Source organism: Rosa chinensis, chromosome 7, assembly GCF_002994745.2.
Source record: "Rosa chinensis cultivar Old Blush chromosome 7, RchiOBHm-V2, whole genome shotgun sequence".
NCBI classification, from domain to species: Eukaryota; Viridiplantae; Streptophyta; class Magnoliopsida; order Rosales; family Rosaceae; genus Rosa; species Rosa chinensis.
The window spans coordinates 66,859,266-66,883,146 of NC_037094.1; the positions used below are offsets into that span (position 1 = coordinate 66,859,266).

The 23,881-nt window shown below is 38.1% G+C and overlaps 4 protein-coding genes and 1 long non-coding RNA gene across 6 annotated transcripts; 4 read left to right on the forward strand and 1 right to left on the reverse strand.

The window, feature by feature from the left end:
- The first annotated feature begins 1,835 nt into the window (after nucleotides 1-1,835).
- On the forward strand, nucleotides 1,836-2,369 carry LOC112178446. The gene has a single exon (XM_024316590.1). It carries the CDS (start codon nucleotides 1,836-1,838, stop codon nucleotides 2,367-2,369), a length of 534 nt encoding a protein of 177 aa, XP_024172358.1.
- A 149-nt stretch (nucleotides 2,370-2,518) lies between these two features.
- LOC112175467 lies at nucleotides 2,519-2,993 on the forward strand. The gene is made up of 2 exons (XR_002926460.2): nucleotides 2,519-2,620; nucleotides 2,743-2,993. It is a non-coding gene; the product is annotated as an uncharacterized LOC112175467 (long non-coding RNA).
- A 2,292-nt stretch (nucleotides 2,994-5,285) lies between these two features.
- Nucleotides 5,286-6,079, forward strand: LOC121050699 (secreted RxLR effector protein 161-like). The gene is made up of 2 exons (XM_040511570.1): nucleotides 5,286-5,880; nucleotides 5,994-6,079. Exons 1-2 carry the CDS (start codon nucleotides 5,286-5,288, stop codon nucleotides 6,077-6,079), a joined length of 681 nt encoding a protein of 226 aa, XP_040367504.1.
- A 2,007-nt stretch (nucleotides 6,080-8,086) lies between these two features.
- On the reverse strand, nucleotides 8,087-17,683 carry LOC112175461. Its single transcript, XM_024313140.2, has 19 exons — nucleotides 15,892-17,683; nucleotides 15,109-15,194; nucleotides 14,644-14,973; nucleotides 14,470-14,553; nucleotides 13,981-14,352; nucleotides 13,343-13,403; nucleotides 12,522-12,660; nucleotides 12,257-12,357; nucleotides 11,935-12,183; nucleotides 11,576-11,823; nucleotides 11,263-11,493; nucleotides 10,989-11,186; nucleotides 10,830-10,883; nucleotides 10,647-10,712; nucleotides 10,380-10,520; nucleotides 10,238-10,291; nucleotides 9,509-9,568; nucleotides 8,834-9,238; nucleotides 8,087-8,716 (listed from the first exon to the last, which is right to left on the reverse strand). Exons 1-19 carry the CDS (start codon nucleotides 17,360-17,362, stop codon nucleotides 8,549-8,551), a joined length of 4,518 nt encoding a protein of 1,505 aa, XP_024168908.1. The 5' UTR covers nucleotides 17,363-17,683; the 3' UTR covers nucleotides 8,087-8,548.
- A 4,083-nt stretch (nucleotides 17,684-21,766) lies between these two features.
- Nucleotides 21,767-23,513, forward strand: LOC112175465 (transmembrane protein 50 homolog). Of its 2 annotated transcripts, XM_040510052.1 has the most exons (5): nucleotides 21,767-21,825; nucleotides 21,863-22,099; nucleotides 22,196-22,283; nucleotides 22,621-22,773; nucleotides 23,217-23,513. In XM_040510052.1, exons 2-5 carry the CDS (start codon nucleotides 21,967-21,969, stop codon nucleotides 23,248-23,250), a joined length of 408 nt encoding a protein of 135 aa, XP_040365986.1. In that variant the 5' UTR covers nucleotides 21,767-21,825; nucleotides 21,863-21,966; the 3' UTR covers nucleotides 23,251-23,513. The 2 variants fall into 2 exon arrangements, with proteins under 2 accessions (XP_040365986.1, XP_024168912.1); XM_024313144.2 differs by lacking the exon at nucleotides 21,767-21,825 and having other exon boundaries at nucleotides 21,832-22,099.
- Nucleotides 23,514-23,881: the final 368 nt, after the last annotated feature.

Here is a 23,881-nt window from a genome sequence, read left to right on the forward strand (position 1 = left end):
TATGGGTGTTAGAACTAAATGGACCTATCATCATCTATTATGCAGAATGCAAATTGGATTATAACTTGATTCATTAATAGGAGTTGTAAGCTAAGTACAATACCTAGAAACCTATTGAGATAATTATATCAACTCATTGGTTAGGAATCCATTAGTTGGTTTACATAGTAATCCGATTTAGTGTTGCATTAGGTTTTCTAATTGTTGGTGACTTGGTTTCTAAGAAACATCTTTATGGGAGGATTCTTAGGAACATGGCCAATATATATAGGAGTGTTGGTCCCTGCTCTCTCTGTTACAAAGCATTAAGTCCTGCCCCATAGAAAGGAGCTTGAATCTAGAGCTGAGGAGAAGATCAATCTGCGTTCGTTGTCAAGCTCGTTAGTACTGCTGCAATGGCTCCTAACACTGAAGAAGGTTAGTATAAAAACTTGTATTTTGGTTCATGTGGTCTTGATTAATATACAGTGTGTTTATGTATTTTGTGAATTGATCATGGACTTGGTTTTGCTCATTCAGTCTAACAATTGGTATCAGAGCATCAGGTTTTCACAAACATAAATCAATTTTGATTAATCAATTTTTGGAAGAACCAAAATTTTATTTTCAGCAAAAATTTATAATAAAAAAAAAAAATTGTTCTAAACCTTGCTAAAGAAAAGGGCCACGAGTGGGCCAGTTTTTAGAAAAATCTTTTAGGCCCAAAACCCGCAGGCGCTGACCCAGACTCAATCCCATTTAAAACCCTGCTACAGATGACCGTTAGAGTATAACGGTCATATACATTTGGGGATTAGGGTTCTTCGTCTGGGATTGAAAGCGCAGAGGATGTTTATATCCTCTATGGAATTCAAGACTCCAATCACTGCGGATTAAGGGGCCGAACTGATCGACTGCTGTTTTTGGGTAAAAATTCATGCTTCCGCGATAAAGTTTTGCAGCAAATTAAGAAGAACAAGGTTAGAGTTTTCTGGAAATTTTTGGGTTTTTAAAATTAGAATATTTTGATCATCTTAATGTGCAAGAACAATAGAGGCATTCCCGGCGTGCACCTAGGCTAGAGTAGATGGTGACCGGATGAAACTTAATTTTCTGAATTTGTTTTGTGATGTGATGGTTTCTGGGATGAGCATGAAATTGAATATCCTGATGTTTGTGATATGATTGTTTATATGTTGTGAAATTTCTATAATTGATGATCTGCAATGGTATAATGTGACATGTGATTAAGTCGATCTCCCTGTACATGCTTGTTATGCTAAAAAGTTGCAGATTGAAAGGAAATTTTTCATGGTCTGAGAATTTAAATGGTTAAGTGGATATGTTGCACAAAGTGATTATTTGCTTGTTATTCAAAATTCATTAAGATAAAGAAAAGATCAGAAACTTGTGTTTTACTTTTAAATTATGTATGCATATTGTCTTCCAAAGAAGTTTGAGCTATATGATTTAAAAGTGGAACAGCATTATGCATAATTTTGGGTTCAATTTTGGATTCTAGGGACTTTTCTTCTGTCATAAAGATGTTGATTGTCTTTAGAATAATATGAATTCACTGCTTGTGGCATAATGATTGAGGAACCTCCAGAATATCATGTTTTCTGCTATAAAAGTGATGCTTGATATTGACTACAGAATTGGGGCCAATAATTGCATTATTTGCTTTTTGGTATTGTTTTGTTTTGTTAAATGTTTTGTTTTCTGCTTGTGTGTTTGCTTGAACTGCTTTAGAATCAACACATGAATGCAGAACCTTTTTGAAAAAACTTGTTTTGAGAACTGATAAAACTAAAAACTTACACTTTTCTTTGTTTTGCTCTCTAGGAATCACCTACATGAATTTGAACAATATCCAAATGCTTACTGGATCAAACTTTAAGGCCTGGAAGAGTGGTGTAAAGTTCTACCTAATGATGCATGACAACATGGATTTGTGTTTTACTGATATAGAGCCTTATGGAGTAGATGCAACTAGCTCATCCGATGACAAGAAATATTATCGAGACTGGCATAGGTCTAATTATAGGGATAAGAATGTAATGAGAACTACCATGTCTGATACTGTGAGGGGTAGTATTGAAGAGCCTGATTTGGCAGTTGACTATATGGAAGCAATAGCTGAAAAATTCAAGGAAAGCAATAAGGCTGAGGCAGCTAGACTTTCCAAGAAGATGAATGAGTTGAAGTATACTGGTAGTGGGGGTGTTAGGCAGCATATCTTGAAGCTCACTGAGCTTAACACTAGGCTCAGGGATTTAGATCTGGGAGTCAAGGATGACCAACTTGTCCACAATGCCTTAGATTCTCTACCATCTAGCTTCAATACCTTAAGACTACAATGCACAAAAGGAGAGCTGGACCTTGAATGAGCTGATAGCTATTTGTGTGGATGAGGAGAGTAGAATGAAGAAAGAGAAGCAGCCCTCCACCTCTGTCAATTTAGTTGAAAAGCCAAAGAAACAGAACAAATTCAAGCCTAAGAAAACTATAGCCAAGCCATCAGGAAATACTGCAACAGCTAAAGTCAACAAGCCATTTAAGTTCAAGTGCTATTTTTGTAAGAAAGTAGGACACATGAAGAAGGACTGTACAGGATTTAAGGCATGGCTTGTGAAAAAGGGTAAGATTGATTTATTTGATCATTTAGAAACTTTTTCATTAGAAGTTAATTTTGTTAACATTGAACCTCATTCTTATTGGTTAGATAGTGGCAGTCCCTTACACATTACGAACTCTTTGCAGGGATTCATAGGGATGAGGAAGCCAAGAAGTGATGAAGCTAACATCTGCGTTGGAAATGGAATGAGGGTTGCAGTCAAGGCAGTAGGATCTTTAAGACTAGATTTGGGATTAGGAAATTTTCTGGTTTTAGATAGTGTTTATTACATTCCCTCAATTAAGAGGAATTTGCTTTCAGTTAGTCTTTTGGTTAAAAGTGGATGTAATTTTTACATTGGTTCTAATGGAATAAAAATTTTCAAGGATTCTCTTGATTTCTTGCCTAAAGATTATTCTATTTTTGGTTCTGGTGATATTGTGAATGATTATTTAAGATTGAATTGTTCATTAGGTCAACAAGAAACTTTACTTGTTGAAAACAACAATAACACATCAAGTATAAATACCATTACTGGTGTAAAAAGAATTCTGCATAATGAAAAATCTGCATACTTGTGGCACAGGAGACTTGGCCACATATCCAAAGATAGATTGAAAGTACTCGTGTAAAATAAAACACTTCCAGAATTGAACTTTGATGATCTTGAAAATTGTATTGAATGCTATAAAGGAAAAATGACAAACTTAAGAAAGAAAAATGCCAACAGAAGCAAGAAAATGTTGGAATTAATCCATACAGATATATGTGGACCATTTAGACATAAGACAATATGTGGAAATATCTATTTCATTACCTTTACAGACGATTTTTCCAGGTATAGCTACATCTACTTACTGTCAGAAAAATCACAATCACTTGAAGCTTTTAAAATTTTCAAAACTGAGGTTGAACATCAACTAGATTTGAAAATTAAGGTTGTGAGGTCTGATAGAGGGGGAGAGTTTTATGGCAAATATACTGAGCAAGGACAACAAAAGGGTCCTTTTGCATTATATCTGCAAAGTGTAGGCATTAAGGCTCAGTATACAACACCATATAATCCCCAACAAAATGGGGTAGCTGAGAGGAAAAATAGAACTCTATTAAACATGGTAAGAAGTATGATGTGTACTTCAGGATTGCCAAAGATGCTTTGGGGAGAAGCCTTAAGAACTGCAAATTACCTTTGCAACAGATCCCCAAGCAAAGCTGTAGATAAAACACCATTTGAATTATGGTGTGGTAGGCAACCAAGTTTACACCATTGTCATGTCTGGGGATGTAAAGCTGAAGCAAGGATTTATAATCCAAATTTAGGAAAGCTTGATCCTAAGTCTGTAACTTGTCACTTTATTGGTTACTGTGAAAAGTCTAAAGGCTATAAGCTTTATTCACCTCATCATTCACCCAAAGTTTTTGAAACTCATCAAGTTAAATTTTTAGGTGAAAGTGTCTGCAATACAAACTTTGAAGACTTGTCCTCAGATTTTGAAGAAATTGTAGATAATGTGGATAATATAGCAGTAATGCCAAGCATTCAAAATAATTTATTTAACTCAGGATTGGCTCAAAGTCAAAATCTAGTCGAAGGTCAAAATGCTGTAGATGAAAATTTAGAGGCCAATGAACTTAATTCTGAAATGGCTGAGTTTGACTTAGGACAGGAGCAAGAGCAAGTGACTCAACCTGAACCTCAAAATGAACCACAGCCTGAACCAGAACCACAACCTGAACCTGAACCACAATCTGAACCTCAACCTCAAACTGAGCCACAACAAAACCAAGTTGTGGTACCAAGAAGGTCACAGAGAGTAAGGAAACCAAGGTTTGGAGGGGAGGATGATATTTATGAAGTTTATTTAAGTGAAGTAGAATCTGCATTATCTGATGACAACGATCCCACTAGTTTTAAACAAGCAACTGGAGGTAATGATTCTGATGCTTGGACTCAAGCTATGATTGCAGAGCTTGATTCAATGTGTAAAAATGGAGTATGGGAGCTTGTGAAGCCAAAAGAAAATCACAAGCCTATTGGCTGCAAGTGGGTTTTTAAAACCAAGAGAGATGTCAGTGGAAACATAGAGAGATATAAAGCTAGACTAGTTGCTAAAGGTTTCACACAGAAGGAAGGAATAGATTTTACAGAAACCTTCTCACCTGTTTCAACTAAAGATTCATTTAGAATCATAATGGCTCTAGTAGCTCATTATGACATGGAATTACATCAAATGGATGTAAAAACAGCCTTCCTGAATGGGGAGCTAGAGGAAGAGATCTTCATGGTACAACCTGAAGGTTTTATTGAGGCAGGGAAAGAGAATATGGTCTGTAGGCTTAAGAAATCCATTTATGGACTCAAACAAGCTAGTAGGCAGTGGTATAAGAAATTTGACTCAGTGGTTTCATCTTTTGGTTTTACTGAAAATCTTGTCGATGAGTGTGTATATCTTAAAGTTGTTGGAAACAATTTTATCTTTCTTATCCTATATGTAGATGATATTCTTCTTGCTAGCAGTAATGTAAAATTGCTGAAAGATACTAAGGCTTTCTTGTCAAGTAACTTTGACATGAAGGATCTGGGAGAAGCATCATATGTGTTAGGAATTGAGATTAAGAGAGATAGGAAGCAGGGATTGTGGGATTATCTCAACAAAATTATATTTCAAAAATTCTGAAAAGATTTGGAATGGAAACCTGTGCTAATGGTGAAGTTCCAATGTCTAAGGGAGATAAACTAACTAAAAATCAGTGTCCTAAAACTGATATTGAGAAAACTGAGATGGAATCGATACCATATGCTAGGCTAGTAGGGAGTTTGATGTATGCACAAGTCTGTTCAAGACCAGACTTGTCTTTTGCAGTAGGTATGCTATCCAGATTTCAGTCAAATCCTGGACATGAGCATTGGACAGCTGGCAAAAAGGTTCTAAGGTACCTGCAAAGGACCAAAGGCCATATGCTTGTGTATAAACGTGTGAAAAAGCTTGAATTGGTTGGTTTTACTGATTCTGACTTTGCTGGGAATTATCCTACATCTATGAAGTCGACTTGTGGTTATGTTTATATGCTAGCAGGTGGTGCAGTAGCTTGGAAAACAATGAAGCAGTCATTGATAGCTACTTCCACCATGCAGGCAGAGTTGATAGCTATATATGAAGGAGTGTGTGAGGGGTTATGGATCAGAAATTTTATTTTAGAGACTAAAGTGTTGAGTGATCTTGTTACTGAAAGTTTGAAGGTGTTTTGTGATAATGAGGCTGCGGTGTTTTTCAGTAAGAATAGTAAGAGATCAAATAACTCTAAGCACATAGATTTAAATTCTATAGTATCAGAAAGAGAGTTAAAGATGATGAAGTTGAGATTTCTGGAGTCAAGACAAGTGATCAACTGGCAGATCCATTTACTAAAGCATTGTCAGTAGCAGCCTTTAAGGAGCATTCCAGGAACATGGGAATTCTGTCGAGTTTTGAAGATGCTTAAGTTCAGTGGGAGCAAAATGTTTTGAGAAAATTGTTTCTTTAGTTTAGTTTTGTTTTGGTTTAGTTCTTGATTTTCTGTTTTGAACTATGTAACAGAAACCTTGTACTTCATGGTTGATTTAATGAAATGAGGTATTTTTCAGTTAATGTTTTGACAACTTTATTTATTTATTTTGATAATTTTATGGTAGTTGTACAGTTTATCAGTTCAGTTCAAGTGGATTGTTTTATATATGCATATATACAGTTAGAAGCAAACATTGATCCACTGTGTGTAAAGAAATTGTGTTTGCGTTGTGATTTTAATATTCAAAATACTTAGGTTGGACTGTTATCAAATAACAACTGCAGTTTGATATATGATGTTATTTGATTGCATCACATTAAGTTTAAATTCATGTGAAGTGCAGAAACTGTTGCTTTGTGGTCTGGAACGAGTATGCTCATTTGAACATATCTATTTCTTGATTCTGCAATGGTTCTGCATTTTGACAGAGTTGAATGGATTTACAGTACACTTACATCTCAGTGCACACTTCAGCTATTTCTGGAAATTGTTTTAATCCAGTTTGTGAATAGACAATGATGGTCCAAGTGGGAGAATGTTAGAACTAAATGGACCTATCATCATCTATTATGCAGAATGCAAATTGGATTATAACTTGATTCATTAATAGGAGTTGTAAGCTAAGTACAATACCTAGAAACCTATTGAGATAATTATATCAACTCATTGGTTAGGAATCCATTAGTTGGTTTACATAGTAATCCGATTTAGTGTTGCATTAGGTTTTCTAATTGTTGGTGACTTGGTTTCTAAGAAACATCTTTATGGGAGGATTCTTAGGAACATGGCCAATATATATAGGAGTGTTGGTCCCTGCTCTCTCTGTTACAAAGCATTAAGTCCTGCCCCATAGAAAGGAGCTTGAATCCAGAGCTGAGGAGAAGATCAATCTGCGTTCGTTGTCAAGCTCGTTAGTACTGCTGCAATGGCTCCTAACACTGAAGAAGGTTAGTATAAAAACTTGTATTTTGGTTCATGTGGTCTTGATTAATATACAGTGTGTTTATGTATTTTGTGAATTGATCATGGACTTGGTTTTGCTCATTCAGTCTAACAATGGGGTGATGATCAAACCTTCGCATATAGGGTTGCAACAGAATATTATCAAGACCTTAGGCCCAAAGTTATTTCTGCAAGTCATCCATTGAAATTTTGGAGTAACTGAGGCTTGATGATTTGGAAGATATATACTAAAAGACAGACACCCTGTGTTATTTGTAGGGAGAGCCTTAGATGACTTGGATGCTGTAGAAGAAGGGAATGACAGTGATGATCAGCTGATGCTTACTAAATTGCCGTGCTCGCACCTTTATCATGGAGATTGCATTGTTCAGCGGTTGGATAAGAATCACATGTGCCCCTTGTGCCGGTGCCAAATGCCGATACCGGAAGAGGCGGATGAGCCATGGGATCCCTTCGGGCGGCAGCTAAGTTGGCCTATGCTGCTCAAAGTGTCTGCCAATACAATTGCTGGGATGCTCCGTTGCTGTAGATTATTGGAGCAAATTTAATTAGGGATCCATCGTTTTATACATCTGCGCAAATTATTACATGCTGACTTTTGCTACATAAAGTACGACTGTTTGGCGGCCCCTTCTTGGCCTGCTGACTTTTGCTACATATAAGACTGTACACTTCAAAAATGTTCATTCGTACCATGTCGAAGTCTCAATTGTACCCCAATTTGTTTTCTTTTATCTTTCTAGTCTGTACTTGTGTATATAGCATGTGTTGTGTCACCTTGACCAATTGACAATTGAGTCTAACTTGGGCATATAATGTAACTTTAGATCACAACCAAAAAGCAATTCTTTATTCTGTCCAAATTCATATCCACTTCGGAAGATGGAACCAAGCTAGGAGCACCTCCGACGAAACCAAAGAAACTCCATGTGAGAACGTACAGACTACAGAAGGAAAATTAAAATCGACACAGTGCAGTTCAGGTATTGAATGCTCTCGTAATCTGATTCAGGGTGCAGTTCATTTCTGGATTCATATTGTGAGGATATATACACTAACTTTACAGAGCAGGCACAGCAGGTGATAGATACGCTTTAATTTCTTGTACATGGTTTACAAGCAGAGCTTTTCTTTACTCCTACAAAGACATAAATCGATGCCTTCTAATACATGTAAGAACAAACCCTCACCCACTGTACAGATGACTCTATACAACAATGACGCCAAAACTTCACATCCCAAACCAGAATGCGACTGCTTTGGGAAGAATAATACAGTGGCAGCTAGCCCAGCTGTTTCATTCAACCATTTCCCTTCGAAACAGATAAGCACAGTCGTTTCCACAGCGACAATGACATCTGGGTGGAGAAATATCTGTCTTGTGGTACTTTCGTGGTCCACAAGAGGGCAAATCCAAACGCACAACACTAGTTCCGCACGCTACCCATCTCCTTCTGGTCGTTCACCAGAACAAGTATCCTGGTTGGCCTGCTTCTCATTTGGAATGCAATCAGCAGGAACATATGCATATCCTTTGGGTAATAGCATATTTTTCACCGATGCCTGATCTGATGTCATCACCAGTTCTTTTGAAAACATCTCGGCATGCTGAGAAGAGTGGAAGATCAGGAATTAAGATTACAATAAAGTCTGAAGAACTTTGGTTCTGTCTTGAAGGGGAAAAAAGTCATCAAAGAACCTACCGGATGTCAAAAATTAAATTACCTTCTTAGATTTTGACCTGTATCCACCATCTTCTGAAAGATTACAATTCGCGGCAGAAGGTCTGAATGGAATCTGTTTCTCAGAAAATTGCATCCTATCCGAAAGATTGTGGGTAAATTGATTTTGGGATGTGGAGCTGTCATCATCTGTCCTTTGGTCATTATCAATAGTTATAGGAACTCTAGTCCTGTGCCTAACAGAAATTGTACTATCTACAGTCACATCATCTGATCTTTGGAATGTCTCACTGCATGACCTGTAATCATCTGTCTGCGCTTTAAGAGAAGTTGTTGCTGATTCAGAACTAGCATCCGGTAGCAAGAAAGGACTGTTAACAAGCACGGAACGGGCAACATGATCTCTTTTCACAGCGAGAAGGTCATGTGAACAAATGAGTAATTCCCTCTGCATTCAGAACAAACTTATTCAGCTTAAACTACTTCCAGCAAGAAAGTAAAGCTTCATAAAAGGTACATGTCAAAGACACCCATAGACAATCAGCGGCAGAGGCACCACCTAATTACTACACCAAATTCCCTTCTCTTATTAAGAAGCCAGCAGAAAACATCCATACGATAACAGTAACATAACCAGTACATTGATAACACAAGGAACCAATAACACATGCATGGCATAGACACATCAAAACCACACATAACACAGAATAGCACCCACCTTTACTTTTTCCCGTTTGATAATTCTTTCGCAAATAAGGCGTAATCTCTCCAGCTCAGCCTATACAAAGATCACTCATGTTAGAACTCAAACAGGCAATTCAACGCTACAAAGAAAGCAAAAGAACAGAAGAGCTTAAAAAGAAAAGGAAAAAGGACCTTTTTGCTTAGGCAATCAGTAAAACCTATATGATCGACCAAGAGAAAATGAAAGACAAAGACAGCTATTTCAGATGGCATCTTCACTCCCTAGGTAGTGGGTAGTGATTTGCTTGAGTGCATATCACATAGGAATCATACAACAGATTTCATTCTTCTTTAATCATTTTAGAAAAAGTTAGTGTTATATTCAGATTGTTCCGACACATATATGCACATGGGAACTATATGTTACTAGCAATTCTAACTATTCACATCCTGAATCATATTTAAGACCACACAAGTCAAAGAACCCAAGTGAACCGAACACAAAAGGAGAAAAAAGACCAACAAAGAAAGCTATTTCATCAAGTGAAACCAATTCAAGCAGTTTTCTGTACTTTAAGCAAGGGCGTAATAATGGAAAATCAAACAGCATTTCACTTTATGTTATCAAGTTAAAAAGTAAATAAAAATAAAAATAAATTGAAAATACACCTATATCTGCATCTGAAGGATACAAGTATTTAAGCAACAATAATGTAATAAACTGAAATATAACAAGGTAGATCAACTAGAGAATAACCCCCACCCTTATTGTATAGAGGTTCTTTAATTCCTCCATTCCATGTTTTTGTGTATCAGCCTGCATTAGCGCAAAAACCCAGAAATTAGTCATCATAACTCACTAACTACCTAAGGGACACGCTTTATAGAAACATAAATATATTAACCTTCGCCCTCTGCTCAAGGCTATGCCTCTCACAGTATGCCTTGTGTTGCTGCTTGCCACTGAGAGTTTTTACATTCATATAAAAGTCAGAACTTCTACCACAGGAGGGATGAAATGTTGCCTGACAATGGCCATAGCTGCACTGCAGGATAAAAATAAAAGATACACATTTATATGAATCAGGGATCCTCTTCATAAGGGGAGATAGAGTCAATAGAAAAAACTTGCCCATCATAAGTTAAAACATAAGATAATGTCCAACTCTCACCTTTATGCAGACACCAAATTTGCGTCGGCAGATATAACAGAAATCAAGGCCCTTTGAAACTGTGTCCTGAAATTCCATTACATCAAGTGTAATATCAGAAAAATTGCTCATTAACATAAAGGAAAATATCTACAGTGATACGAAGAAAATTCAGGTTTGTGATTGCCACGAATAAAAACATACCATTCCATCAATCAGTGATACTTGTCCCCTTTTGAATGTTGACTCAAAGACCCACTACCAAATGAAACAGTGAATATCAATATTCCACATAATATTTAAAAGTCTTAAAAAATAAAATAAAATCACTCTACATTATTCAGAGGCAAGAGAAGGTTTTACCTCAGCACAGAAGGCATGGACCCATTGACCATCAGAGGATTTCCTAAAAGCACCAGTTTTCCCACCGCATAAACCACATTCTGCAGTTAAATGCTCTTTCTCCCAAACATTGGCAGTAGCTTTGTCTTCACATAATTCACAGTACCATGGACCTGTAGATTCTCTTGCACTACGATAGCAATCCAAGTGAACAGCAACCTGTAACAAAAGATCTGGTTATAACTCAAGCAAATAACAAGTTCAACAAAATTAGATTAAAAGCAAGGAAGAATACCTTGCAACTGGAACAGACTAAAATCGGGTTTAACATCGTCTCAGAACGTCTGCAGATATCACATGACCTAGGATGTTCTTTAGAGATATCTGAGCCTGAATTAACTGCACCAGAGTGCTTTTCCACAGAAACTCTAGGGACAGCCACCCTTGGAAATGTCTCTTTTGCCCGTGGTATCATCTGTGAGGAAAAGCTGGACCTCCCACTGAAAGTGCTCAGCTTCACCACATTCTGCAGAGAAAAGAAAGACTGCGTAAGTAAATGGCAACCATTGATGGCCGTAATATTATCCAGAAAATAGAAGATCATTAACCTCCTGATGGGGGTGTTCATCAACGACATCTTTCCTAAATGATGAAATCCTAGAAGAGGCAGCAGCTGCAGCAGTTGCAGCTGCTAAAACAGCCTGTGCTTCCTTATGCCGTCTCTCCTTCCTACCTTGCTTCTTTGCCTCTCGAAGTTCGCAAAGATATTGATTAACCAGCACAGCATCCCACTTCTGATTCCGTGCTGCATCAATCTCTTTCGGCAGACTCTTAGCAACATTACGTATCAAAACATCTGCAGCACATGTATAAACAGTGCTGGTTAATAGTTATCTCCAAATAAGACATCAAAATACAAAGTAATGCACATTAAACTTCACAGGAAAAAAAAAAGTTAACCACATACCAGTATAATGCTTTCTCGCAGTTATATTGTTTTGCAACCTATGCTGACAATAAATGAGTTCTCCTTCCACTTCATCTTCTGGAGACATTTCTAGAACTCCCAGTTTACGAGCCTTAGCCAACTGTTCTAAATTCCTCTCATCAGTTTTACAAATCGTATCATAACATTTTGGATGTGTATTTTGATGATTACAGCAAACACTTGCATGGGAAGATGCCTCCACACGAGAGACTTCTCCTTGACTTGAACCTACAAGATAAACTGCATGTCAATATCACCCATGAAAGAAAAATGGAAACAAATAAATAATTTTAATCAGTACCATGTATTGGATTCTTTAGAGACACCCCGTTCTCCATCTGTGACAATGTCTTCTGCATAGGCAGGTGGACATAAGAACTAGGAGCTTCTGCCCCCGATTTCCTGCAGTATACACTTGCAACATTGAGCACAACAAAAAAAAAATGTATCTTATCAAACCACAATACAGAAATGAAAAGGAGCTTCCCAAAGCTTGAGACAAAACCAAACAGCATTTTACCGCTCACAAATTACAAATTACAAATATACAAAAAATGAAAGCTTACTTGCTTTCAGGAACTGGTTTTTCTACTGAAAACGATGGATCTACATTTGCAATCACCGAGTTGGTCTGCAAAGGAGTAATAGTCACCACTTCTTGACCTTTTTGCAAAAGGCTGCAATTTAAGGGCTTAGTTGAATAACCTGTCAATCATATATTATTTTCATGTCAAAAGACACACCAAGAACCATTTCAATGCTGCAGAGGTCATTTATGAATGAACCATAGAAGACTAGAATTAACCCTAAGACACCAACAAATTCAACCAAAAAGAAAGAGAAATAAGAACAGCATATAGTTATGGACTGATCATCTCCAGAAAAGCAGCAAATAACGCATCATACACTAAAAGAGACACTAGGACATAAGAGGATTTACCAGTAGCAAAGAAATTCCCAGGAACATTAAATGCCAGTCAAGAGGACAGGAACCATATACAATGTTAGACAGTTCCAGTTAAGACATATTTTGATGAACTTAGAGAACAACAATTACAAATACAAGCACAAATCAAAGAAAAATGCTTTGGTGTCTCATGGCCACTCTCCAGTATCAAGAAAGTCTTAGGTTTCAGGATTGGTGACAAAACTGAAGGAGCTGGCCTAGTTCGCTTCTGTCCACATATTTATGCACGATAGGGGTTGCTCTGAAGTTTAGGTCAAACTAGGTAAAAAACTTCTTTGAAGGAAATTGGCAATGATCACCAACTTGAATTCTCCACAGCACCAGGAATTAAAGTATGCTATACCCAATCAATTTGAACACAAACAATCATCATTTATAGCAGAGTGAACACACTATACCAACAGAAACGAAAAGAATTACCTTCCATTTCAGGTGAATGTGTCGGCAAAGAATTTTGTAACCCATTGAGCACCGTCATATTCTGTAATTACATGCAAGAACATTATAAATATGTCAATGCATCACAACTACCAAACAACAGAGAGAGAGAGAGAGAGAGAGAGAGAGAGAGAGTATTATCTTTTGAAATTTTCTACATAGCAACTAATGTAAATCACAATTCCATAATAATTGAGAAGCTCCATTATAAAACCATAAAAATCATAGTTACTATACTACAGCTGACCCTCTTTCTTCTAAAGAAAAGTTGTCAGCATTCACTTGCACAAACTTCAACTAAACCTAAAAGTACACTACGCCAAAAGACATCCCTAGCCATTTCAAAAGAAAACTATCAGTGCAAGCTATAACAGAACAAGCCGTATAATCATTGAAGTCATACAGTCTAGACCTTAACTGATCACATAATTCTTGACACCACTGATGACAAAACAGAAATGAATAGTGATTTGCTTGTCAAAACATAAATGACATTTATAGAGAAGGCACTTTTATTATCTAGAAATATTGGAAGTATGAACGCTGGAATCAACTTATGAACTTGCACAGAAATTGTGAGAAGAATTACATAACCAACTCTCTCATTTAATTAAAGTTACCTTCTCAACAACATCACTGATGGACTCTTCTTTCAAATCTTTTGGTCCTTCACTGATAGTTTTATCTAATTTAATCTTGTCCAGCCGAATCCCATTGTCACAAAAGGCCTGCTCTGATGAGCTAAGAACTTTGTTGTCCTTTAAAATCCTAACACCACCTTTTGTTCTCCTCCGTGGGGGTACTGATTTAACAGCTACAGGATCTGACATACCAGACTCAGATAATGGAGCATCAGAACCTCCAAACTCGGCCAATGATGCAAATGACGGTCTTAAGTTTGTTTTTACATTTTTCTGCATTAGATCCAAGTAGGTATGGTCTTTAAGCCATTTAACTATTCTGCATTGCACATCAGGGACCACGCTATCATCCTGCATAAATGAAGTAAATATTTCACGACAAGTGAAGAAGTAGGGATAACAAATACTTCTAGATTCTATTGCAGAATAATTATGAACATAAAAAGTCAACTATTTAATGTGCATTACAGCAAGTGAAGCAGATAAAGAATCGGGTGAGACGCCAATCTCCAACGCCACATCCTTCACATCAACTTTTCCACAATCAATCAGCTGCAGAAGAAGAAGATATAAGACTTGGAAATGCTGATGAAGTTCCAATAATTGTTGAGATAAATCATCACTGACCACCTTATACATTACCTTCTGTAAAATAGGGGTAAGGTTAAGGTTCCCAGATGCATTGACATCCTCACAGCTCCTCTCAAATTTACCCCTATCATTCATTGGTATCTCCTGTGATCTGCTATCACTGAATTTATCAGAATTATCTGAAGTCTCAACACTGACTGCAACATTATCACCATTTCTACCGCCAATTTTCAACTTGTTTAATTTTTTTGGTGACGATGTCACATGAGAACTGTCAGAGATATTTGAATTCTTGTCAATGGAGACAGAAGGATCCTCTGGTTCAGTGTTGCTGTTATTTGGTACTTCTGAATGCTTTGAGCAGAAAGCCTTCAATTCAACCTGCATATTCAATAAAATTTAAGTCTCACTAACCTGATCACAATCATAACCTAGCTCCAGAAGACATAAAACTTGAGAGCAAATGCAGCAACAATCATAACCTTTACAATTCCCAAAGACAAGGAGAACTCTTACATTATTGAGCCCATATTTTGCCCAAATTTCCATTCTTTGTCTTGCCTCTCTCGCACACATTGGATGGAAGGAAGTTCTGCAAGCACCTGAACCAAAAACCCCCAAAAAAATATATGTATATATCAGGAGGAATGTAATCCAAAAGTCGAGACAACCGATATTCCCGCAGTTGATAATCAAACTGGTTAAAGGATTATAAATGATAGAAGCCTCTTAAAAATAAATCAAGCCCAAACTTCTAAGATGAGAGGATAAACATTATATGCTAGAGCTCAGACATCAAAAGTTAGGACAAGGACCATGACAAGTAGGTTAAGTAGAAGTCTTCACACATGTAGAGCCATTGAGAGCTCAAGATATAGTCATGCATCCCACTATATGTGAAAAGAAGCAAGAAAATGTAAAATTGTAACAAGCAGTTCATAAGAAGGCTCACTTATTGTATTGTTTCCCTCAGATTGAAAACAAGCCGTTCATAGAGAAGAAACAAAATAGTGACAATTTTTGCCATACAAGCATGACCACTAAGGGAATCTCAAATCTATACTTGAAAACCATAAGTAGGCAACTCGTGTAGCACTCTAGATTCACAAAACGTTATCTCTTGCAGGATAGTGGAGATAAGACTGCATTATTAACCAAAAAAGAAATCGCCACATGGAACTTCTATTTTACAGGACAACTCTACAATCCAAAAAATGGAGAACAAAGCACATACAACCATACTGGAAACAGTGAAAACGGTAATCAAATTGTATAAGACAGTAAAGCAACAAAGAATACCATGACTGCATCGAACACAAGCGCCCCACTTCACCTTGCATATGTTACAAATTAGCTTTCTGCGGGTTTCCGGTATTCCTCCGACATTCATGATGGGTTCCACCTTCTCCATATCCTCTATATAAACCTCTGGCATCCACTGACAGCAAAACAAGTGGGCAAACTCCGGAGATCCACCACTACCACCATTCATCAGAACTGGCTTCAAAGCACCACCCTGCTTAGAGCAAAGCACACAAGGGTTTGCTGAATTACTATCACCAGTGTTGTGCTTACACCAAGAGCATAACCATGATGCATCCACATCTTCTAGCACTCCATAGCACTTCTGATGAACCACAACCTTACAAGAACTACAAACAATCAATCGGTTTGACTCTTTTCCTGCATCACCCTTGCAGCAAAAATGGCATAAAGATGGCTTCCCATCACAAGGAGAAGCACTTAGGACTTTCTCCAACCCTGCATCAGCACCAAGAACCTTTCGCTTCTTTGAAGGGCGCTCTGTCGCTAAAGAAGTCTTGTTTCTATAACCTAAAAGCCACTCAATACCACTGGGAGAATCCGAAACAGAACAGCTTTTTTTTTCCTCTTCAGGCAAACCACTATCAATTTCCATCGACTGCCCATTCTGCTCTGTCTTGTCCTCCTCTTCCACAGCCCCATTTTCATTTCCGTCATTCTCATCAACCTTTTCAACTACATCCGAATTGCCACTCCCATCATCTGCATTCTCATCCTTGACAACAACCTCACTAGCATTCCCGCCATTCACAATCTCGTCCTTGCAAACAACCTCACTAGCATTCCCACCATCATCCTCGGCGGCAACCTCATTAGCATTGCCACCGTTTACAGTCTCATTCGAACTACGACCACAAACACACTCCTCACTGAAAACAAGTCCCACATTCACATTTTCATTTCCATTCAGCTCGGGAATATTTCCCAAATTCGGAATCGAAAAACACTTAGTAGCAGCTACCTTACTAAGCTCAGATACCTCAGCTAAGGCTTCAATATCAGGCAATGTCAAGGGTCTAAAGTACTCCTCTGTCTCTGCCCACACACTAGACCCCTTCAACTTCTCACTCTGCCGGGAATGCTTCTTATCCGACGCCGAATGCGACTTCTTGTGCCGCTTCCGGCTATCAGATTGCCTGGACAAGAAGCTAGCCAACCCCCTCGGCAAGGTGGTGGGGACCACACTCGAGGAAGAAGAAGGAGCAGCAGCTGAGGCTGAGGCTGAGACGTCCTCAACCACATCAAACGGCGACCGCTCACACAAGGCCTTCCTGGCCTGAGAATACAAATCAACCCCAACCGACTTTTTAGGAATTTCCGGCAGAGTCGCCGGAATCTTGGGCGGAACCCTAGAAATCGGGCAAGGCTTCTCCTCGGTGCCGCAACCTCCGTCCGCACCCCTACCCATCATCTTCTTCTTCTTCCCGTGACATCGGCCTCCGGTCATCACCGAGAAAAATCGCCGCAACCGACAAATCCCATCGGCCGTAACCCTAACCCTAAATCTGAAATCCCCAAAATCCCAATCAGATCTAAAATCAGCTTTGGCATGCAACCGAAAAGGAAAACCCTAAATCCTTAATTCGCAAAAAAATAAAAATAAATCGAAACGAATGATGAGAGAGAAAGATAAAGTCGCGGCTGGGCGAGGCTAAGCTAGGGTTTACGGTTATATTCTGGTTCGTATTTTCTTTGGATCCGTTTTTCCGAGTGGGTGCCCTTCTTTTTTTGTTTTTTTGTTCCAAAAAAGACATAAACCAAAATAAAAATTGTTAAATACAAAGAGAAAGAGAGAGAGAGAGATTCGCGTCAGAACGATACGTTTCGGGAGATATTTTATTTTAATTTTGATATACGTGGGGCTTTTGTAGCATGGTGTGACGCAACTGCTACAGATGGGTCAGCTTTACACGTGGCGGGAGATTATGGGATATACATCATTCACCATTTCACCGGGTCAATTTCCCCGATTTGGCAAATTCTTCTTTCTTTCCCCACCCAACGTTTTTGCTTAGGGCTTACGCACTTTTGAACTGGGACTACTTTTATCAGTGAAACTGTGAAAGTGAAAGTGAATTTACATGGAAAAAGTAATAGAGTTATTATTTACCGAATTACTGTAATTTTCTTTCCAATAGTTTTGTCAGTGAAATCAGAGGAGTGAAAATAAAGCATAATTCGCCATTGAGAGTTGGTTTAGTTGACAAGGGCGGACTTGAGGTATAAACTCATACAAGTTCGATCTCCGTTATCAACAATCTCTCATTTGGTGGACAATCTAGAAAATGTCATGTTCCATAACAATAGGCTGGGCTGGGACACTGGCCAGTTTCATAAGTCCTGTTAGGTTGAGGTCGTAGGTTTGCCATGCCTCTGGCAGTGTAGGGAAGTCTCCCTCGTACCTAAACTTTTTGTAACCAAAAAAAAAAAAAAAAACATAATTCTCTTGACGTTTTTTCTGTTTTAAGCATGTTCCTTGCGGAGGAACAGTGTGTTTTATTTTTGACCAATTTGTAATAAAATATGTGATGATTAAATTTACCGGTTTTTTAATTAAATTTACTGGTATTTTGGATATGATTTGGTCCAACTTCGTTTGGCTTTCAACGCAAGCCTTGATCCTATTGGGTTGCGCCTTATCTTTGATTAAAAGATAAATTATATTAAACGTGAACAAGTAGCTCAAATGAATACAAACAGGCCCATGAGTGGTAGAATAAGCAGCACAATAATGATTTTATGGAGGTTAAAGCACTTTTAATGTATCATGTGGGTTTATTATCGACGGTCATTTCGTGCAAAACAATTCATTCGTTGTCGTGTAGTGACATATTTCCATGACACAAGCCACACCCTAGTTAAGCACCCCTCTTTGAAGAAGACATGAATGTATCGACTATAAGTCTTCCCCGGTCACATCAGGGACGATCATTCCCTGGACATACTGACAACCGATCATGCATATGACACGTTATAAGGAATATTTTCTTGGATTATATAAATACATATACATGTTTCGACATTCAGAGTACACCTCTCCTTCGTAAAATAACCTATCATAATCTCAAATGACTTCCACATCGGTAAAAGATATAACGCTTTTCTCAGTCATTATCAAATATATAAGTAGTCACGACGTAAAATCGAGCATGATTCTATGTTCACACATTCTTATCTGCCAAAATCATCACTCAACTTACTTGAACATTAGAGAGCCACTAGTCACTACAAACCTCCTCATATGATCGTACTTTTCTGTTTTGAAGGATCAAGAAGACCCACCCCCTGGCCTATACCATTTTGTCTATCCCCCCGACCCCCTTCCTTTTTGACATTGTTTTGCTTCTAATTACTCACAAGGCTTGACAGATACAATACCAAGCCTATAGGAATATCATAGTGTTGAGAATATATATATCCCACATGGGAAAAATGAAACTTTGCATATGGGTTTATAAGGGTTTGGGTCATTTCATTCATTGCCAATTGGTTTTGGATGTAAACCTCAAATTACTTTATCCATGTCACTCAAAGTTGTCTACGTGTATGGCTTGAAAATTCGCTACACATGCGGGGGTGTGTTGAGAATATATAGATCCCACATGGGAAAAATAGAACCTTGCCTATAGGAGGTTTATAAGGGTTTTGGTCACTCCATCCATTATCAATTGGTTTTGGATGTGAACCCCCGTGTATAGCTTGAAAATTTGCCGCACGTAAGGGGACATGTTGAGAATATATAGATCCCATATGGGAAAAATAGAAACTTGCTTATGGGTTTATAAGGATTTAGGCCATTCCATCAATTGTCAATTAGTTTTGAATGTGAACTCCATATTATTTTATCAGATTCATTAAGTTTATTTTACACACTTCCGCTAGAAGCAACTCAAATATGTCCTTCTCTCTTTAAGACCTAGAGAGAGTTTTAGAGAGAGAAAACATATCTGAAATACCCCCCCCCCCCCCTTCTTGCCCAGATCTAGATCGATTGCTTGAGAGTTGAGGGCGGGTTCTCTTGTTTCGATCTCTCTTTTTCTTAGTTCTTCTGCTCTCAATCTTTTTTCTTTGATTCTCTCACACCCTCTGTGGTGATTTTAGACCCATTTTGTGGTATTTTGCTGGCTTTTATTCAGTTCTAGAGGACTTAGTTCCTCCTTTCTTTGCCGACTATCCCAAATATATATATATATATTCAAATCTGAAAACCTCCATGATTTCCCTCATCACCCATTACCTCACACCAGCTCCCCTCCATATGCCAAAGACATGTTTCGTGAAGGTTTTCATGGCTACCTCTTAAAAGTGAGAAACAGTTATCTCGAGGAGTACGAGTGCTCACTCATGTGTGTTTCAGTCTCTATTCACTATTGGATTTTTTCTTTGCTATTGGCTTCTGTCCCATTTCGATGGTTTCGTTTCCTTCCCAAATTGAGTCTCTCTAGTGGAGACGAGAAAGTCAATGCTGGTGACGAAAAATTCCGAAAATGATTTTAACTCACCAATGAATAAGAACTGGAGCGGGAGCTGATCAGGAATTATCGAGAACCTTCATTTGCTAGTTGATTGATGTTTAATAGTCGACTATAATCGGGGGGGGGGGGGGGGGAAGTCAATAACTCGCTTAGTCGAGTATAATCAAATAAGTACAAATGAGATGCATTACCTAGATGTCGAAGCTCCTTTATATAGGCGATAACATACTTAGGTGACAAGTCGTCATTACCACTGATTTTATGGCTATATTTACTCATGCACTTAAGATAGCAATCATTGTTGCATTTATGATAGTTAATCATTGCACACTTATAATTGTAATCATTGAACATAGTTATTACCTTACTTATGACCGTAATCATTGTCGCTTTTATGACCAACATTTACCGCTGTATTAATGACCCAGTTAACTGTCTTAATTATAGGCATAGAATAATTAACCACCTCCACAGTCAGTGTGTGGTGTTGGTTCCATTCTCTTATCCCCTTAGGCCACGTTTGGTTCACGGAAAGGAAGTATCAGGAAATGAAACTTATTCATTTCCAGCGTTTGGGATGCAAAAGGAAATGAAATTGTTTCCTGAATGGAGGGAAAATAAGGGGGAAAATGGTTTCTTCCAAATCTAAAATGAATCACTTTCCTCCTTATTTCCTTACATTTATTACTCACAACATATTATTTTATTACATTATTTACAAATTTTTTAACAACTTTCCTGATAACTTTCTTTATGTTACCAAACATCATAATAGAAAGTTGTTGGGAAATCATTTCTCTTCCCATGGGAAAGACAAAGGAATTATTTTCCTTTCCGCGAACCAAAAGAAACCTTAAACCTTGGTTTTGACTCGATTTGCGTTTTGGGATATTACTGGTAGCGGTTATTGGGTTCTCATCCCTTCAATTTGACACTTCTCATCAGGCCCTCTTGGCTACTGACGGCAGCGGTGACTATGCGAGATAGCTTGGGCCGCAGTGACTGTGTTACTATTGTACGAGATGATGTTTTATTTAACTTTCAGGGTTAGACTTTTTATCCTATCCATGTGGATTATGGTTGAGTCGTAATTTTTTTTATTTGATTTATTTATAATTGAGCTCCTTGGTAATTATTAATAAAGTATCATTAATTTCCGAAAAAAAAAATGGTGTAATAGTCTGTGGAGAAGAGGGTGGCTCGTAAGAGATTCTGAACTCTCCAGAGTCCAAACACTGGTTTTTACCATGTGGTGCTATTTTCAGGCAAATCCACTATCCACTGTCTTTAGGATCATTGAAGAAATAACCAAAAAGAAGGGCCTGAAAAAGAAAAAATATTACAAAAGAGGGTCTTCAAGAGAATTTTGTCTAATAAAAAGGATGAGAGAACAATTATAGAAGTTGTGCCGTGAAAGAGCTAAACACAGAGGAAAGTTTGCTGTGAGTGTCTCTCCAAAAAAAAAAAAAAGGGTTCGCTGTGAGTGGAGAGCAATTACGCAGTTGACAAAACCATCGATCGGGTTTTGCAAAACTCCGGCGACGGGAGTCGATCGTGTTCGTAATCGCAGCCACATATGGATATGCCGGAGCTTTGGGCAATCTTCGGGCCGGGCTTCGCCGGCGCTGTGTTCGGCGCCGGGTGGTGGTTCTGGGTCGACGCCGTCGTTTGCAGCTCCGTCACGGTCTCATTCGTTCACTACCTCCCAGGTCCGACCCGAGTCGATTGCTCCACCCGATTAATATTGTAAAGTTCAGGTCTTTTAGGGTTTTTGATTCGGGTTTGTGATTGGTGGTTTTTTGCAGGTATTTTTGCTTCTTTGGCGGCTTTGATGTTCAATTGTGTGAAGAAGGACGACATTGATTACTCTCCTTACGAAGAGGGCGAGTGGAGGTGAGTAATTTGATCCCCAGATCAAGATTTCAGTTTCGATTTTGATTCGGTATTGAAGTAATTGAGTTCTTGATTTCGATTTGTGAATGCCATTGGTGTTGTTAATGTTAGGACTCAGTACACTGCTTAGATGATCTAGGCTTTAACTCGAGCCTTCGACTAATGATATGAACATTTAGATGATTCTATGCTTCAGCAATTGAATATTAGCGTAAACTGAACATTCTGTAAAAACTAGTCTTTGAGATTGAATTAGGTGTATCTATATGAGGGTTGGAGGTTCCATTAAATTGCTTGTTTCTGAAGTTTGTTCTAAACTTTCTTTAAATTGCGACAGGTTGAAGCTTTGGCTGTTCATTGCTTATGTTGTTTCCTTTGTATCGTTGGCGGCATCAGTGGGTTTGCTAATACAAGATTCACTTGAGACGACTGGCCCTTCAGTGTGGACAGGAACTGCTGGTGTATTGCAAGCCGTTTTCGTGTTGGTCAGGTAAAATTGTCTTTCTGAGCCCCCCATCTGTCTCTTAAATCTATGAACAAGGACACTCCTTATTGATAGGCATTCTGTTTATGGTTGTCTGCTCTATGTGCGGTGCCTCATAATTATATTTTCAAATCATGCACAATTCTCCGTGGATATTCATTGCATTTATGCAACTCAATACCTTTTTGTCAGCTGGAGTTTGTCTTTGACATATTTCTGACTCATATATTAGTCATGTATGCGTTTTTTCTATTTTAAGCATGTAAAGTAGTGCTTGCTGCTGGTTGTCTTCCGTGCACAATGACATCCCTCTAATGGAAGCATACCCAGACATGAATGTGCCCAAGTACATGCAAGCACATGTGAAATGCTGTTAGATGATTAAATATAGTTTCATGCAACTTTTACATTTACCATTTATTTTAACTGTAGTTTTGTTTCTCCTGCAGTGGACTTATATATTGGACTGCTCACTCGCAGTAAGTAGGGACTCTGACAAGTATTTTTCCATGGGAATGTGAATTTCACAACTGAGGGAATAGCATGACTGCATGTATCATTTTACTCCTTCTATCAGTTGGACCAAGAACAAATGTAGTCAATAGGGTTCAATTTCAAATTCAATAGATGATATGAAAGGTATTTTTCAGTTTTTGTAAATGTATATTGTGCTAACTATCTGTTTCTCAATTTGTGAAACTGAGGCAATGCCTTTTTAAAATGTGAGTTCGTATATGTTACTTCCACTGAATGCTTTGCTGCCGAAGTTTGATACCTGAGGCCACCCTTTGAAGGGAACCTACTAGCTTCACAAGGAGTTTAGACTACGCTAGTCACTTAGGACTGCATTAGTTCAAGTCCTACTTAGGTCTCTTATTATCACTGTCATTGTCTTCTTTTTTCGCCAAATGTGCAGCGATAGGCATGCAAAGATTTTCATCTTGCAAATTGTGAAACTGAACAAAATAGATGAGAACATGGACAGCTCTCAACTCGACTGAATGTATGTGGAAGTATAACATCAAGTGACTTAAGTGTTTAAGCTCTCCTCTGTTTTGTTGAATAAAGGAAGTTGAAGCACTTCTTGCCCTACCCTAACATTTTAGGTCTCTCG